General features: G+C 44.8%; 1 protein-coding gene across 10 annotated transcripts in view; it reads right to left on the bottom strand.

Moving 5' to 3' along the window:
- Positions 1–19,442, bottom strand: part of ITPR1 (inositol 1,4,5-trisphosphate receptor type 1) — a 152,857-nt gene that overhangs the window by 127,029 nt on the left and 6,386 nt on the right. For 4 of the 10 annotated variants that reach the window (XM_021409097.1, XM_021409098.1, XM_021409099.1 and 1 more), the window contains exons 2-4: positions 14,886–14,993; positions 13,688–13,798; positions 11,075–11,145 (exon numbers count right to left, since the gene is read on the bottom strand). In XM_021409097.1, the coding sequence (XP_021264772.1) occupies positions 11,075–11,145; positions 13,688–13,798; positions 14,886–14,977 (274 nt within the window). In that variant the 5' untranslated portion in view covers positions 14,978–14,993. Of the gene's footprint in view, positions 1–1,079; positions 1,099–1,593; positions 1,700–1,761; positions 1,888–6,764; positions 6,872–11,074; positions 11,146–13,687; positions 13,799–14,885; positions 14,994–19,442 lie in introns of those variants that run through there. The other 6 variants (XM_021409102.1, XM_021409103.1, XM_021409104.1 and 3 more) reach the window with 5 other exon arrangements.

Here is a 19,442-nt window from a genome sequence, read left to right as displayed (position 1 = left end):
AGGGAGGGGCACAGGACAGATACACAGGGGATTTATCTAGGGTCACAGGCAGAGAAGCAACAGCTTCAAGCTTGGTGCAGGGTTATCCACTGATGACCCCACGTGACCAGCACACAGATCTCAGGAGGCCAAAGCACTGCTCTTTTCTTCTAGCTAACTGAGTTGAAGAAAAATATGCGAGCAACTTGTTTTCAATTCTTCAGCAGAGATCAGAATAATCCCGGATTACATGGCAATAAATATTAGCACTGTTTATGGAGCAGTCACTTGGAAATGATGGAAAAAATCTAGATAAACATAACTTTGTATTTGCAAAACACTAAGTATTTATAAATAAATGCCCTCCTTTCTACTTAGCAATACCAGAGTATGATGCCTTTACACTTCTTTAAAAGTCTAAATATTTAAATTATGTTTAAAATTAGCATAGTGCAAAAGATTCTTCCAATAACGCATCCACCAATAAAATCCTTCTTTGGAGGTGGAAGAAAAGCTTCGGGCTTCCAGCAAGAGCCACATGCTAGCTGAGAGATATTCAGAGTAGCTGAGTCACTGTGGTTTTCTGAAATGAGCCTTTAACTCTGACTTGAGGGAAGGAACGCTAAGTGACAGGCACTTCAAATCACTGAAGGATAAAAGTTGGTCTTCTAAAGTTACTGAGTTTTTAGTCTAAAGCTGCAGTTCATTTTCCTGCCGCTTCCCCCCCCCGAGTACTTTGATGTCTAGTTCCCAACACAATGTTTAATTTTAATCCTGTATTAGCCATAATTTAAACTCTGCACGAGCACGGCATTGCTCTTCAGAGCAGTTAACTGCTTGGTGACCGGGCGCGCTGTCCCGGAGGTGCTCCTGCAGGCCAGGGCTGGCACACACACTGAGCACAACGCTGTGGTCCGTAGCAATGGACTTGTGGGACTAATCCGAGGATTTCATAAAACCTCAAATGTTCGGCTCTTTTATTTAAAAAATAAAAGGAAAACCGTCCCATTAACAAATCCCTCCCCGTTACTTGCTGCTGTGGTTTTATAGCCACAGCAGTAGCAGGCATTTAAAGCCAGGAGCAGGCTCTCTGTACTTACAGAAACACAGTGCAGGCAAGCAGATCCAGCACTTCCTGCACAGAAAGGGCACAATACAGAATACAGGAAACGCATACGTCAGGGGCAGCTAAGGGGAAAGCAGGGCACAGCAAGGTGGAATTAGTTTTGCGTGGTCAGTTCACTGCTCCATTCAATCCTCTCCCCGTTATGAGACAAAAGCATTTTGGGCAGCAGCAGACCTTAGCAAAGGATCACAAAGATTCTCACTATCTCACAGACGTTTCCACAGCGAAAGCTTTAACACGAAGCTGGAAGAAAGCACTTTCTGAAAACAGCAATCCCCTCTCCCTGAAAACGTCTGAAAAAAAAAAAAAAGAACTGCTTTTTCTGACTTATTTCGCTAAGAACTTTCACAGTTTTCCCCACAGTTTTGGTTTGTTTCTCTTTCCCTTTGAGTTTCAGAAAGTGAAAAACTTGCACGTTTTCGTGTTCTGTTCTGCAGTTACAAGACAGCCTCCCTACCCACAAGCAGCTCCCTGCCACGCAGCCTCACCTGAGGGCAGCTTCCCAAGGCCCTCACGGAACCGACTGCCACCGTAACTCAGGCCGCAGTCATTCCTCGGGCCACGTTCACGCCAACTGAAACGAGCCGAGCTGCAACACAGCTGCAGGGTTTCCCCTCAATCAAACATTTCATAGAAACAAAGCACTAATTACTCACGCTTGTTCTCTCTGTGGAAACACTTTTTGGCTTTCCCCACTAGCCACGTGCCTCCGAGCTCCTCAAAGCTGCTTGTGAGCACTGGGGACCGCGAGCACCAAAAAGCCACGGTGATGGCTGCCAACCTTCAAGGTAACTTCAGCTAAATACTGAAAATAATTAAATATGAAATCACCCTTTGATTTTCGCACTAGAAAAATTAGAAACGAAGTGCCAACTGTAATATCAAGGTTAAAAGATGCTGATGTGAAATCCTAATGGATACTCATATAAGCTGCTACATAAATATAAAATTCCCTATATGTTTACCCTCCTGTTGCATTTTGATATCTATATTTTGTTTATATACACATTTTGGTTTTATATACTTACATACACACACTCAGCCTATACGGAGACCTGAAGATGGATAAGCTTTAATTCCAAAGGGCTCTCTGCAGACAAATTCTGATCCAAGTGCAGAATTATCATTTGTCAAGTTGTCTCATATTTCAGAACTAATGCTGTAATCTGAAATAACCATACAAAGGAGTGGGGCATATTGAACGGGGATAAAGTTGTCAGTTCTTCCTCTTTCCAAGGTTGATGCGCTGCATTCTTTGAATGGGAACCAAGCACTGAAGCTACCACTCCATAGATTATTTATCCCAAGTTCCCACAGCACAAAACCTTTAAGTACACAACTGATAGCATATGGGAAAAAAACCAGATATTTGAAATTAGAACTTGTAAATCATATTTGAAGGATCTTCTCCTCATTGTCACTCTTTATGACCAGGGCCATCTGCCTGACAAGGAGTAGGAGGGTATCAATTTTCTGCCTATTTTAGCATTCAGCAATAATAAAGAGTTATCTTTAAGGCCTGCACTGCCTTCAGACTTAATCCTCCAGCCCTTAAGCCATCAGCTTGTAGGGTGCTGGCACTGCTATTTAAAGTATGGGAGAGATGGATGTGGTGCGTGGTGTTGGGCACTGAGCGCCTGCAGCCCCCCCAGTGTGCAATTCTTGTTTCCCAGAAAAACTCCGTAACAGAGTTCCCCCTGCAGTCCAGTACTTCAAGTTTTATTGGCTTTCCAGCATCACTTGTGTGGTCAAGTATGGGATAACATACATGCTTTTTAATCAGTATGTTAAGTGCATTTCTGAAAGACTGAAGCCAACACAACTCCAAGATAGAACTTACATATCTGTCTGCTCCAAAATGCACTTTTGCTTATTACTGAGGTTGAGATATGAATGAAGAATAAAGGCAGTTGGGTGCCTTCGACAGGAGCATCTTCTGAAAGGAGCAGAAGAATGCTGGAATTTGGCTTCAGCACAGACAGCAACAACTTTTCTCAAGCTGGGCCACCATAAATCCACCACATTGTTCTTCAACCCTGCTCTGAAACCTTTGGTGCTGATCAATCCAGAGCTGAACACAGGGCTGATGGAGCATTCATCAGGTCATTACCGCCGTTTCTGCTTTCTGAAGTGAGCCAAAACTCCAGCTCAGTCCTCTCTCTGGCCACATTCAGTATCCCAGCACATTCAGGCTCTAACAGTTCACTGCGGAGTTTTGCAAGGAGGGAAGCAAACATTTCCTCTTTGCACAGAGATCCTGATTACATTCTAATAATACTGAGATTTATTCTTGTTTCTTTGAAAACAAACCTCAGCTTTACAGCCTAAGGAGCAGTCATGGGCTGGAATTCCTAACGCAAACAACTCTGCTCGTAGCCCGGTCCCAAAGGCTGCAGGGCAGCATCCTTCCCCAACCCTGCCTCCCCAGGCTGGTTACAGTTAGCTGGTGCTGGCTGGAGACCACGTGCTGCTTTGGAGGGGGAAGGATTTCTCTGGATACAGCCAAGATTTTTTCCTTTTCAGGATGGCTGCTCCCTCAATCCAGTTCTCGCTTCCTCATGCCTACAAGTCCTGTGCTTATTTTCTTTCCCTTGTATAATTTTTAACTTCAACAAGCAGAAGGGCTGACATTCACTAAATACAAGGTCTAAGTGCTACCAGATTGCTTTTGCATAGCAAAGCGTTTTGTACCCTTAATAAAATCTGAACCACAGATAATCTGTTCCAGCTAAAGCAGGAGCAAATCCTGCAGCAGTGCTTTGAGCAGTGTCACTGCTTCTCTGCCGGCTGCGGAGCGTGGAGGCAATTTCTTACTCTAAACATCGGACTGAGAGCTATGGAAAGATTCCTCAACTAAAATACAAGGAGTTATATTTTCACTGAACTTCTGTGAGTTACATAATCAAAACACGATACTTGCCCATATGAGAACTCTGCACCAAATATTTTCCACAAATTAGGTTCAAAGCGTTAACTGTAACTTAAGTATCTCTTACTTGACTGAATAATACATGTTTCATTAGAATAAATTTTTCCAGGAACACTGCATTTAGCATCAGTCAATCTGTAATGGCTATTCCAGTATCTGAAACATTCCCATGAGGCGTGACAACCTAAAGGCTCTGACTTTCACAGCAAGGGGACAGCAGTTTGGAAGAGCTCACACGCTCAGCATCCCTGTGTGCTGCAGGGGCAGAGCAGCTCCCCAGCAGCTGGGGAGGCCTCCACCTGTGCTTCCCCAAACAATTCCACGCACTGCTTCTGCTCCAACCTGGTGATGAGCACAGAGACAGAAGTTTGAACGGCAAGACCATCCTGAAAGAGGAACCCAAACCCTGCAGTCAAAGTGAAGGGGCATTCAATCTCCAGCAGCAATACGGGAACAGAGGTAGATGCTGGTGTCACAGGCTGCTCACCACAGACACCTGGACAAGGTCTGGCTTTCGCTACAACCCATTTTTATGGCTCGCTATGCCCATCCAAGGCCTCACCATTTTCATTCCAACTGCTCTCAAACTGAAGCACTGCCAGCATTACTTCCTGGACTTACAGCTGCAGAGATACCACCTGGTTAATCTCCCCCAGATATGCATATTTGTCATATTTATACCCAAAAAACAACTCACACGTAAGAAAACTTCACTCCAGCCAACTGGAGAAGGGCTGGTCTCATTCCTAACACCTGTTTCTCTTCCAATACGTGCACAGTTTTTTCCCCACAAACTTCTCACTGATGACTCCATCCATCTGCTTGAACATTTGCGCCTTTCCATGTGAATAAGACCTCTCCACCTGCACAGCATTCAGGTTCTCCCAGCCAGAAGTGCTGGCAGTAGCTCTGCAGTTTCCCTGAAGGTCCTCTGGCAGCAGCACATGGATTCTCAGTATTGATGAGGGCCACTAGCATCTCAGCCTTCACAGCTTACAGAACAGAGCAAAAGCTTTTAGAAGAAACAGGACAAAGTATACGGAACACAACTGTTGAAATACCCTAAATTTTAAGCAAGCCACAAATTTGAATAACTTTGTTATAATAAAAGATATGTACCAATGTCACCCCACCCCCACAATTCATCAAGGCATTTCACTCCCTTGGGCTCTTGTGACTAAGTATAATATTTCATTAAATATCCTGTTCATACTGGCTTATGTACTAGGGAACACACTAATTTTAGAAAACTGATTAGCTAGTTCTTTCTAACCGAATGTTATTGTAGCTAAGGTCAGATTTTGCACTGAAACTATGGCAACAAAGCCACAGTATTCTTTTGTCTACAAGGTTGGGGCTAGGTTTATTAACAGCACTGTTCTACTTAATAGCTAAGCACTGCTTTTTGGCAATCCCTCCCTTGCTCCTACCTGAAATAGGCTAAACTTTCCACAGGGGAAAAAGCTCTGACCTGCAAAAGCTGTCGAGAAAGAATGAACATTTGAACCAGAACTCTGCTTATTTCTCATTTTCAGTACGTGATCACTGCACTGCCAGGTTCCCCCATCTACTGCTTCAGCAGTAGAGAACCGATACCCACATTATTTAGATGGGCAAATGAAGCACAGAGATCGTAAAACTTCACACTGGGACCTCAACCCAATCCACCTCTCCCCGTTCTTTTGCAGTACCTGAGCCAACAGACTGTGCCATCCACACAGCATTCCAGTTAACCATATTAATGGCCACTTTATATTTCAAAAGGGCTGTGCACTGCCTTCATCTAGATGCAAAACATCTAAGATGAAAGCACTTACCCCAGAAGCTGGCAGACAGCTGCTTAACCACAGCACTCTAAGCACAGACCAGCACGCAAACTCAGCGCAGCCAACACTCAGTCTGTGCCTCTGAGCCCAAGCAGACCCGTCTCCTCTTCCTGTTCAGTGCCTACAGCTCTTTTTTTTGTGCCAAATTAAAAAGACTCTCTTGTAAGCTGTGCCACACAGACCTTTCCTCCACTATGGCCTCAGTACCCTCAGCAATAGGACACAGCAGATGTTTGGGAGCGAGGTGTTCAGGAAAGCATTGCACCTTGCCGGCCTCCTGCCTGGGAAGGGTGTGAGGACGTTGGTGTGCTCCTGCACGTGCTGCATCAGCTCTCAGCTCGGAATCCTTCTCAGAACCTTCCAAGCTTCAGCAGATACAAAGCACATTCGTCTGTGCAAAAACGCAACATTTCTGTCTTTTCAGTTTTTTGAAAGTTCTAAATGCCACCGTGACAATTGTCTGTAACATCTGCTTGTATGTAGGATGCGGTGGGCTAAAAATGCACATTTCAGAGGCAGTGCTCAGGATTTCTTGATCAGATAAAGGGCATCAAATTCAAATGCGTACTAGCAGTTGGCAGTTTTCTGGTACAGTTATATAAATACTTCCACTCATACTAAAGGATTCTTCATCAAGCCTGCGAAAATGTATTTCAGATATTTAACAGTATCCTACTTCTGTAAAATATACCCTTCCCACAATAAAGGACCAATACTTCAGTTTTAAAGATGTTATAGGCACAATATTAGACTCTATTTTCCTTCTTTCCCTCATCCATTGAGCTAACCTTGAAGTTTCCTTTGATTTTCCACTAAATCATATCAGTGCCCTCAGCATCAGTTCCTCTTTGCATGGCGTTTGCCTCTTTGGAAAAACAGAGAAGTCAGATAAGCGGGTGCTCACCGCTGTTGTCCTGCTCGGTAGTTCTGGTATTCAGCACGCACATTTGAGTCTGACTCGGACAGCACAGAGCGGAGGAGTCACAGCTCTGGAGCACCCTACGTACTCCTCTTCATCCAGGCAACCACGCTAAGCGTTCAGCTCCGCGCTCAGGCACTCCCAAACATTCTGCTCGGAATGAAAGAGGAATCCTGCAATTTCATCTGTTAATACACTGTTGTCAGAGTGAAAAGGCCCCATCCAGAGACGAGTTCGAACATTTTAAAGACGTTTTAGTTAAGATACCCACACATTTCACCAGCATTACAGGTCTCTCATTCCAAGAGGAAGATGGCTGAGCCTGGCCATGCAGCCATGCCCAGCACACTCCTTGTCCCACAGTCACCCCTGGAACCTGCTCCACTCTGCAGAACACCCACCCCAACTTGGACGCACAAGTCACCCAGTTCCGACCATTCTACATCAAAGTTAAAAAAGCAATCTGAGCTGATATGATGGCTTCCAGCAGACCAGACATGGAGCAACAAGCATAAGTACGCGGGGAGCAATAGGATTCCAGGCTGCACACTTATCTGAAGCCAAACACACGACACCTAAAGGCTTACACTGCTGAAAATTATTCTTGATGAGTACAGGGGACGGTGCTGACCTACCTTACCACCTACCAAGTGCACTCTCGTGCACTGCTAATGTTTTCACTATGCTAAGAGGCAGAGGAGTCTGGGTATTTGTTTTAGCTTGATTTTTTTCACATTCTAAGTGTTTGGGAAAGCTGAGTGTGCCTCAGTTGTAATGTTGAGCTACAAACCAGCTTGCATCAGTTGAATAGGGATAAATAAGGCAGCACACACATAAATCACCCAACCCCTCTGCCTGTATCAGCGCTGCATAAATTCTGTGCTCTCTTTCACGCTACTAATGGCAAAGCTAAGAACAAAACAGAGCTTAGAAAACATTTCTGTGATGGAGGAGCAGCACTGATTTTGATCAGTGCTGAACACAGTGCAAATTTAAGAGAAATCCATCAAAAGAATTGGGGTGTGCATATACGTATATATATTTACATATGTATTATTTCTGTGCTAAAGTCTCTCTGCAGAGCCCAGGCCATGCCTGTGCTGAAGGTGAACTTGCAGTCTGAAGCCTCAGACCCCAGCATCACCCGTGGCAGTGCCAGACAAGCAGGGCAACTCCTTCCTGACAGCAGTGCTCACAAAGAGCATAAAGTACGGATTAGGATCAAAAGAACAAACAGAATTTGAACTACTCATCTTCTGCTTCTCCATGAGGGTATTTTAAGTCTAAGAGATATGGGTTCATTCCTTGAACATCTTGCCAAAAAAAGCGTGTTGCCCGGCAACTACTAAAACAGCGCTCTGGAAGGAGGTGGCTGCTGGAGGAGTTAACCCATCAGCGTCCCGCTTCCCGCGGCCCAGCAGCCCGCCTGCGTCCCGAACACCGAGCTGCGAGGAGCTGCTGGCAGACGGGCTGCCTCGCTGCAGCACCAGTGCCTCAGCGTCAAGCAAACACATCGGGCTTAGCACACTGCTGCGCTCCCATGCAAAATGAACACAAATGAAGCCTCTGTGAAAGCACACCCGAGTGAACGGAGCAGCTGCAGCCCAGGCCCGTCGGCCCCGAGCTCTGCCTCGGCTTTGCCGCCGTTGCTGGGTCTGACCTGTTCCATTTGCAAAGCAGCAATCTGTCTCTGTGCATTTAAGCGCAAATCATTCCCGACGAAATACTGCGCTGCTTTGACCCTGACTGGAGGGTCAGCTCTAGTTCATACTTTCCACATAAATCCACGCGCGTCCCAGGGATGTTCATTTATAGTCACCGCTCGGATGCACGGTCATACTCCCAGGCAGCTGACAGAGCCACCAATTCCAGCTGTATAGAATACGTAAAATGCCTTTTTTCGCTCAAAGCAGTGCAGATAACCAAAGAATTGTAACACTTACTTTTTTTGGAGACTTCTACAACTAGGATTTCTTCCAGGAATCTCATGTGTACACAGTGTATTCAGACAAGCCATTTACTTTCCCATGAATTTTCATATCAACGTTTTTAAAAAGAAACACTCTAATGAATGCAACTCTTAAGTCCTGATGTTTTGCAAGGCAGTTTTAGGGGGTTTCTGAATTAGTTGGAGCTGAAGACACAAAGGGACAGAGATGCACTGGACGTAAAAAAAAAAAAAAAAAGGAGAAACAAACCCAAACAAAACAATACCAAGCCAAACCACAACACAACACCATTTAAAGTGGTCCTGAAAGCCAGAAAAAAAAAATCACCAAAATCTCACAGACTGTAATCACCACCCAACCTCAAACCACTTTGGGTGCTGCCTGCTTCTGGGGGGAGTGGAAAAAGGAGCAGAGAGAAAAATGAGCCCGCACACTTCCAACATTACTGTAATATTCTAAGGACAGAAGACATAATAGCATTTAATATGTGCGACAGCTACTGGTAAACCATCACTGGAACCCGAGTGGGTTGAACTAATAATTTTCTTTTGAGTTTTAATGAGTTTTATGGAGTTTTACTGCTTTCCAGCTCAGCTGGCCAGGTTTTTCCCTCTAACATGCCCCCCTATTTCTTTCTGCCCTTCTTTCACTCCCCAGTTATGCTGCTCTGCACCCCAAACCTGACCTGAACTCCGTCCCTCCTCACCCAGCCTCCCCCTGCACTCCCTCCCTTCCCATGCTCCACCACCAGCAGACAAATCTCTCTGCCTATTTTTACCACAGCTCTGCCAACAAAAGCAGCCCTGGTGTCCTCAGGACACCTCTGTTTCCCTGAAGCAGGCTGACGGGCTCCATCACTCCCAGCTCCAGCTGCGCTGCTGCACATCACTGCTGCTCCACATGCACAGCAAGCTTCCCTCGCTGTGTTCTCAGGCCAACCCAAAGGCAGCATTCTGCAAGGAGTGACTTACTGACACACAAACCCACCGAACTTCAAACGCAGTTCATCGCAATGAGGATCTCACGGCTACAGAAGCCAGCTTCTGGCACAGGGCATTTTTCCAGTGCTGTGTCTTACCAAAGCTATAACGTCAGTCACTGACGTTTGATTCGCTTTGCTCCTGTGCTAACAAGCTCTCCAGAAGTTACTCCTCAGCCAGTGCTGCCAGCGTTGTGCATCAATTTCAGCTCACACCAAGGTCCCTCTCCTCCTTGGGCCTTCCCAAAGCAGGCAAGACTGAACCTCAAGTATGTGGGAACAAAATTCTGGGACTGCTGAATTGCATTCTCCAGATGCCCACTGTTGCTTTACATCCTCGAAGAAAGTGACGCTGTTCGGACAAATACCTTAGGGAGGACTGTGTTCCATTTGAAGGTATTTTTGGAAGGTGCCCTTAAAACACCAGGACTGAAAGAGACACGGCTGTAGTTCCTGACTCTGTCACAGACAACATCCCCACACGTATCTGGGTGCCTCTGCTTCATCATAAAAAAGGGACATTTTCCACTTGTGTTAAAGATGGTGAGATAAATGTCATCATTATTTCTTCCGAATATATTTAGTGTGGAAAGCATTTTTATCTTGAGCCACACTTACAGAGCACATGTATAAACAACTGAAATGCCTGCTAAAATTTTATGACTTCTGTTGCCATTTACCATTAAGCATAAACTTCCCCATGAAAGCTTTAGTGAAGTGACTACAAAGGTTGGAAAAGGTTCATACCATTCTTTCTCAATGTATAAATTATAAGTAACATGAGAACTTTTACAACGTCCAACAACATTTTATGCCAAACAAATGTTTCTTTGTACTTGCAGTTCTTAAACCATGCTAGAAATAATTGCTTTTTTCTCTCTCCACCCCTTCCCTTTCTTTTCCACCCCTCACCTCATCCCCAATCTCTTCTACACCCAGTCATCTCAGTCAGATCTAGATTTATTTCTTTATTTGATTGCCTAGTTAGTGCTCTCGATCATGTAATACCACCACTCTTGTTCTGGAGAGCTTAACACTGACTTTTAAAGTATCTCCAGGTTGCCTCTTCAATACCTGAATCATCAGTGTCCAAACCACTGCCTGGAAAAACAATTGAAACTTACTGGGACATTCTGGTAGGACAGAGGTGAAGTGGTTGCAGCCACCACTCACAGAGCCTTCACGTCCCACAACACAATTCACAGATATTCACACACATACTTTTTCCACCCCCTCCTTACAAGCTGCCCTTTGTGGAAGACAGCAACGCTAAAATATTCTATAGAAAGTGAGGTGCTCAAAAACTGTTTGCAGAAAATGAAGGACTTCTTCCACGTGGGCGGTAACAAACTGCCTCGTGAACTCACCTCTGAACTTTTTGGGTGGGTTATTAAGGTCACCTGCTTCTGGCTGTACAACACACCGGTCATCCACAAGGCTGCAAAGAAATGAGAAATGAAGTAAGATCCTTTTCCTTTGCAATAGCTTACGTCCTTGCTAGCAAAACCAAAGTGGTTTATTCACAATAAATATCCGAGTGGCCACTTCAGCAGAAGACATTGCCCAAATGCCAAATCTCTCTAAGAAGCATGCAGCTAATTTCTACTGTTGCCCAGAGCTATGCTTCTAGATAGGTGGGACAATAAGTAATTAATTGCTCCTGTAAACTGCATCTGCTTTATGTCCCCTCCTCGAGGTGCAGACAGAACAGCCCATATTCTAGTTGAGTGAGAAACAGCCTTAAAACAATTATTGCCTCTTGGACAGATTTGAATAATGGTGTAATTGTGTTTGCATTAAAGGACAGAACAGGACAATATGACCGGGTGAACTGGACACTAATTACATGACTCTCCTCAAGTATCAAAAAAGGCAGAAGCATCAACTGCCACAATAAAAATTGACCCCCGGGAGACAGGAAGGCATAAATACACCCTTCCTGCTTACCAGTCATAAACACCAGCAAAGTCAGGAGAGCAAACTAACCTCCTCCTGCTTTAGCAGAAAGGAAGTGAATTGGACAAGTGAACCCAAAAGACTTTAATAGGAAATGCCAGCACAGAGCTTCTCCTGTGAACACACACTGGCAAAAAACTAAAAACCAAAAACCTGGAGTGTCAATGCAAAGCCCACAGAGTACATTGAACATTTAAGATACACCTGTCGTCACCGCTCTGCTCCTAGCATGCTTTGTATCAACATGGAACTGCTGCGTTATCAAACAATATTCCCAAATTGTGAAGAATGCAACTGCAACCAAATATTCTCTTGTTTCTGATTTGATGTTAAATTATACAATTTGGGCCCTTAAAACCAATCTGTCAAAGAGGCTTTCTACACAGAAGTAGAAAGTAAAACTCTGAGCTCTTAAAGGTTTGAGAGGTCCATTCTCATGCAGAGTCAACTTGAGAAAGGGATTGAGATCTAGAATATGAGAGTTGTTCCTTGCAGAGGCCGGTTACATGCAGGGAGCATCCTGAGACAACAGTTATGGAAAGTCAAGAAGTGCATAAGAAGTAAGAGATCAGAGAGACTAAGTGGACTCGACAGTTCTATGCATCTAAGATTTGCAAATGCAAACATTCAGAGTAAGTTGCTTTTTCCCCATGGATTTTCTCCCTACTCGGTATTATACAAACATGCACGTGCTCCAACAAGAATGATAGCACTAATATCTGAGCTCACTGAAACACCTGCTTCTAGTGAACAAATGGCCAAAAGGTGTTGCAAGTCAAATGGGTTATTCTGATAATCCCCCACAGTTACTCTCAGTGCAATGCATCCCTCTCATCCTGAGATTCAATTGAAAGTAAAGAGGAGCTTCCCAAATTACTAAGAAAATAATTTTTACAGGGTGCAAAACACAGAAGAGGACATATTATACACTAGCAATCATAGTGATGACAGCACTGAGTTTCGGAAACAGCAAGAGTAAAGTCCTGATTAAGCAACAGTCATGTCATAGGAACATTAAATAGGAACACTCTTCAAAGAGAGTTACTCGGCTAAAATGACATTAGAATGTAGAGCAGTATCTGTTTCTCAACCTTCATTAGCCACATGAACAAGTCATTACACATCGTTATGACATAAGACTGTCAGAACTCCACATGGTATAAAGTACAATTACACTGAATCTTCTCTTTGGTTCTTTAATTTTCTCCAGGACAAAGACTAAATTAAATATGGGACAAAGCTAATTTGATTACGAAGGCTTATTAAGATGATAATGCATTTCATGTTTCACATAGCAATTGGGATTTCTGGCTCAAATTAGGCTAAGAAGATGTGTGGCCATTCTATAATGCTGTTACCTTAAAACAGTACTAACCCAATCAACGAGGATGCTTGTAATGCTGAGGGATCTTTAAATCTGCCATCGGAACATCTCATCAAGCCTAAAACAAATAGGTGCTTAGGGCCTGCAATGTCTAAAAGGACTACCCATGGTGAAAAATATCTGCTCAGCAATGCCATCAAAAGCCGCAGCCACTGCATAATGTTCGTCATGCACTGAATAGGATTAAACATAACAACTCTCTACTTGTTTTGGAATTATCTACTGCCAAACTTGCTTCAATACTAGGAATAAAAAAAGCCAGATGTCTAGTATCGCTCAATTCGTTTTGCCAGTTTTCAGCAGATAGTATTTGGCCAGTGACGCAGCCGATTGAATACTGCACAGTGTGCATCTCATATTTGACGAGTACCTGGGAAATTTGTCAAATACATTTGCCAAATACTATTCAACCAACCCTACTTACTACATCCCTTGCTTTTATCATACCTTCTTTCCCTTCTGGCAGCATCCCATATTTTCTTCTCTTTCCTATAATAGATCATGGTGCATCTTCAGTGTCTGCTTCCTTCTCTGCCCCCTTATTTTCCAGAATCCTAATAGCTAGAGGACTAAACCTACAAGTTAGTTTGGAGTCACTGTGATGAGATTCCAGCCCATTGTTTCCTGCTGAGAGACTTACCAGGATGCTGTCTTTGTACCCTGCTTGGGAGCTTCATTTATCAGATGCATCTGGACAGTAGGCATCAAAAAATTTGCTGTCACTGTACCCACCCTGAGGCCCTTACGGCTACTGGAAATGAGAAAGAGCATGTTGTGTGCGTGCCCACTCACCACATCATCAAGCTTTCTGGTTGCTTCTTTGCTATTCATTCAGTATCGGAGAACACAGCAACGTGCCACACTATTTCCCTCCCCCTAATTTCCCACTGCTTTGAAATCAGGTGGTAGATGTGCCCTTTCAGCTTCTCATCCAACCCCCTGGAAGCTCTTCCAAACTCGTACACAGCTCCACTGCCAGCTTCCAACATTCTGAGAGATTTCTCTTGAGCAGTAGTTGAGCAGAATAAAACATAACCCTGTCACTCGTGTCAAAGCTGTATTTCAATTCCGTGGTTTCTCTGCAAAGCCTTCCTATGTGAAGGACTACTTTTTGTTGAATGAAGTGGGATGCACGTCTTCCTGCTCGAGAGGCATTCTCCTACAGAGCACCTGCTCGGACAGTTTTGCAGAAGGCAGCACAGAGGAGCTGTGTGAGGAAGCTCAGGGCACAGGAGCAGGCACAGCACGGCTCCCATCGCAGCTCTGGGGTGGCTGGCTGTTGCCAAAGCTAAAGATTGAAAACGTTCTCCTCTGACTGAAGAAATACAATTTTGTTTTCATGAGAAACCTCAAATACCGTGGGACAAGACACAACTAGTCATAGCGGTAACTCCGTGATGTAAGAACGGTTTGGCTCAGGGTTTTCAATTTTGTTTTTCCAATGCCTACATGTACATTGCTATCTTCTTTTTTCCAGTCAGTACTGGGACCTATTTGTTCCTGACTGGGGTGGGCAGGAAGGGACAGGACAGGACACATGGATGGACATGGGACAGACAACATGAAAATCATTTACTTGCATTCATTCCCTCTACCCACAGCTTAACCCTGGAAAGCTTCTTCCTCCCCACCAAGTCCATTAACACTGTACCACAGCCATCGATATGCTCTTTATCCTCCCGAGAAATCTAACTTGCCATATTCATTTCAGGCCATTTTTAAGTACAGAATGCAACTTGGTTTTGCCCAGCATTGCCTGGAAGTCGGGCCCACAGCAGCTAATTGAGCTCTGTTAGTCCTTACAGATGTGTTTTGTACAAGAGAACAGCTGTTCTTACCCCAAAGTGCTAATAAATCCATTGGTTGAGCCCTCTGCATAGAGAGAACAAATATCTCCAATATGAAGGAAGCTCGACATCTTGTCGGTCATCTCTGGCTTAGAGCCCCTAGAAGAACAAAGCGAAACATTACTACTTATTAGGTAGAACGATTTCTCCATAAAAATCACTGAGGTTACAACAATAGGACCCTTTGTGTTTATTTGTTTGAAAAACAGAACAAGCTCCCGCGCTGGAATTTCAGGTATCAAGGACAACACAGCATGCCAAAATGCTCGCTTAGAAAAATAAGCTAGGGAAAAACAGCAGGCTGCTGGCACCCCGTGCAGCACGGGTTCTTTCTCTGGAAGCCTCATCCAGCCCTACAGATGCTCAGACACCTCACGCCAGGCGTGCCAGCCTGCCTCATCCCATGCAAGAGGAAAAGAGGGAAGAAGAATGCTTCAATTTAAGCTCCATTACTTGTACCACCTGAATTACAACCCAATTCTCTGCCTAAACACTGCTGTCACAATGAGAGGTAGGTACGAGTGTATTTAAAAATCCTCCGGTGTGCTGAAATAGCACTCACGGGAATAGTAATGTAAAACAGTACCGTGATTCATAGAACCATAGAATCGTTGGAGTTGGAAGGGAACAGCTTCTGTCACCCACAGGAATGCTGGGGTGAGCCATGCACCCGGAGCTGCTGCCTCAAATAGGGCATTATGACAAGACCCACTCAATATGCCCAACAACGCATTTCGCATGTGAAAATGTAAAGATTAAGATTTTTCAGAGACAAATACTTGAAACAACATATCAAGAGGCCAAATCCCTGTGAAGTGAGGAACGTTCAATCCTGTTTAAAAACAAATGTAAGGTAGAGGGGCCACGACTCAGCCTCGTCAGCTTCTGCAGCATTAAGAATACCATTATTTTCTTCAAAGCCCCAAATCCTGGGCTGAATGGCACAGGACTTACCTGCCACTTAAACAAATACAGAACAGCAAGTTTCCATCTGCCGCAGATGAGAAACAAACAACAGGAGCCCTGATAAAAAGAAGCCCAACCAGAGAGAATTTCAAAGCTGTCCTTTCAAAAGCCATCTCCTGCTTTCTTGGAGATGTTCCTAAGCTGCGGCTTTTGATCACCAACCTCCAAACACTGAGCCAAGCTCCCTGCCCACGAGGCTCCTAGCAGCAGGCAGCACCGAATCGCCCTGAGCCGCTCGCTCCCGCAGGTCGGCGATGCTCCAAAGGGCAGAGCCCAGGACAGGACTTATCTAGAAGGGAAAGTAACTGCAAACACATTCACCCTCCCTCATATCAAGCACGACACACCAAAATCAACTCCAAACGATCTACCACCAGGAGATACGCAGCAGGAAATTATGCTTGATATAGAGCTCAGCCCTGACATGTGCGGGGGATAAATATTCTTCTTCATTGAGCATTATCTTGTTTACCAAAGGTGTAAGGCTCAAGTTTATTAAGCAAGGCTGGAGATCAACGAGGACAGATTCGGGGGATTTAAAAGTTAATGCTGATAATACACAGCAGATATCAGAGCGCTGGCAAAAACCAAAAGCTGCACTTTTCTTCTGTAAAGCTGCAAACAGCCATCCCTCCTCACTGCCTGGCCCCAAAGTGTTGGGGGGAGGGGGCAATAAACATAGTTGTTAATCCAAAACATGTGATGGGCATTTTCTTAGCCATAAGTCACTGTGCCACTTGTACAACTGAAATCAAAATTATAAAAAAAGCGCAATCAAACCAAAAAAAAAACAAACCCAAAAGAGAATAGGCCAAGCTCACGTGCAGAGCAAGAAGCCTCAGCTTCTCTGAAATCAAACCTGCATGCACAGAAGCAATGTGTTTGGCTTCAGGTTGCTTGCTTAGTGCCAAGTCCTTCAGCCACTGCATATGCTGCAGAGCCCAACTCCCTTTCCTCTTCATAAGTGGACAGAAAGCATCACTACCTTCTTTAAAAGATATGCCAGAAAACATATAGAAATAAGCAGAGTAACTGAATTAGCATCACCAACACAGCTTTCCCTATTTCCTGACTTGGAAGTTAACTACAAAAACTTCATGTAAACCAAGTTGTCGGGCCCTCAAAATGAAAGCTCTGCCTTAAGCTCACAGAGCCCCAAGCAAGATGTAGCCGAGCCCACAGAAAGTGCAACAGATTCTTCTGGGGACACAGTGCCCACTCTGCACTTACGCTTGCACTGATTTCTGACACTTTGGAGCTTCGGGGCTGTGGAGTGTTACAGCATCACTACACACAATGCATTTCCAGTCCTTAACTCTTCTGTTCTACAACAGCAGGTAAGAACTCCCTTCAGCAGGAATTACTTCCCAGGACTGCATTATTTTCCTTGGGAAGAGGCAGATGTTTGCCAAAGCAGTTTCCAAGAACACGTGCAGTTGGAAGCTGCTTTCCTAGTCTCCTCCCAAGGACTAGTGACACCTAGCAAAATCAGTCCACCGGTTAATCAATTTTTGGCGTTAAACTAACAGAAATTGAGTATTTCCCACCTTTGAGATCCAGGACAACTGGGATATCTGGAACCCAAAAAACAACTCCAAGGTTTTTGAAAGCAAAGTTCCCAGGTGCCCAGCTTGAAAACCTTTTAAAAGCAACTGGCTGTCAGTGTGCACCACCCCCAAAATCTGACCTCTCTGGAGGTCTGTGGGTTCCCTCCATCGGGGAGCCCAGAAGGAAAGCTCTGGCAGCCTGGGCACACGCAGCCACACACAGCACAGCCGGGGCACGCAGAGCCTCCAGCACACGGCAACCACGGCACCGGGCACGGGCAGCAGCGACCCCGCAGGAGCAAGGGACAGGGATTCCTGCACGTAGTGGTGTTCAAAGCACAATCACTGCTCAAAAAGCAATTGTGCTCTGTAGATAAACATAAGCTTTACCCTGCAATTTATTTATTTTAGATACGCCGGCGCCAAGAGCCATTGATTATTACTAGAGGGGAGGACCCTAAGGGCACCGTCAGTGCTGCACAGAGCCAAATCTTGGCAGTGCTGTCACGTCGTCATTAGAGCTTAAGTAAAACTCCTTAACAAATGGAAGGTCAGGAGATGACAGCAGTGCGGCAATGCGGGCAGGCGGGCACAGAAAAGGAGCTGAGTTCCTCCATTCACACGTTGGAGGTTTGTAATGCAGACGGCCGCAATGTGGGCAGCAGCAACGTGAGTTGTTAAAGGAGACAAAGGCTTTTCCGGTTTGGGGGAAAAGAATGAATGTTGACAAACTCTGCAATGCTTAAGATGAGAAATGGAATATGAACTAGAGGTAAGCTGCTGCATTGGGAAGTTGGCTGTATGTACCCATGAGCGCAGAAAAACACCTGAAAGATGAACACTTCCTACTATTTTTTTTAAGCCTTGACAGCTTCAATTCTTTCAATTCCACAGGTGATGATTTCATCCTGTATACCATCTATGTAGAAGCCAGTGCATCTTCAGATATGCTTCATGCACAGTTTATCTGCACAGGAAAACAAAACTAAGTCTCTGTTTAAGATGAAACCCCAAATAACAACTACGGCACCCCACAGAATCTCACCAGAACTGCAAGATGCCCCTCTCAAAGTCATTCTGCCCTCCTACAGCTTTCATGCATGGGATTGGATACGGGAGCGCATTAGCTAAATCCAGGAAGCAAACTAAAGCAAAGGGAACACCTCCGGAGCTGCAGCACGAGCCTTGCCCTGCTGCTCCGTGCTGCTTTGATGAGCAGCGATCTGCAGCACGAGGCCTCCCACCTGCTCCGTGATGGGACAGCAACGGCAAGAATCACAGGGCTCATTTTTGATCACTTCCTTACAGATTCCGTCCAGCACAGCCTCACAATGAGCTGCGCTGCACGCAGTGAATGCTAACAAGTAGAAGCAGCACAGGCAGGCCATGTGCTCAGCCCAACGACCTTGATTCAGCCGCGGCGAGGCTGATGCAGTCACTGAAACACGGCTGAGAGATTTCACCCCACGTTCTCATGCAAACACACTTCTTAATGGGAGTTAAAGTAGAATTAACAGTGAAAACACTTAGAAATCAAACTGACTGTTACATATCAAATACCTTAATGAGACATCTGCTTTTTCAAGATCTCGGAATAGGAAATGCAACTGCTTTGTAAACATATCACACTAATTTCTCCCATCACTCATCCCAATCTTCACGTTCAGAAGCAAGCAGGCTTCAGAGCAACGCTGGGGTTTGCTTTCCTTGGGCAAGACTCAAGGCCTCATCTGAAGTTCCTCCTTACAGATGGGACCCACTGAACCAAGACTCCTGCAGCGTGCTATTCCTCACCTCCAGCAACTGAGCACTGAAAGGCTTCTCAAAGAATTTCAAGCTATTTTGCTGATACCATGTCTCATGCATCTGCTTTGTGTGGGATTTTAATACTCTAACCTATGACTGCAAATCCTACTTGTAAAATAAACAAGACTAAGTAAGTCTCATCACTGACAGCTGATTTCCAGCAACTGCACTACAAATGACTTAATCTTTTGAAGATGGCTCTAATAATGTTTATTTTGAACAAGAAAGT

Source organism: Numida meleagris, chromosome 11 (genome assembly GCF_002078875.1).
Source record: "Numida meleagris isolate 19003 breed g44 Domestic line chromosome 11, NumMel1.0, whole genome shotgun sequence".
Classification (NCBI taxonomy): Eukaryota; Metazoa; Chordata; class Aves; order Galliformes; family Numididae; genus Numida; species Numida meleagris.
This window is presented reverse-complemented; position numbering and strand designations above follow the sequence as displayed.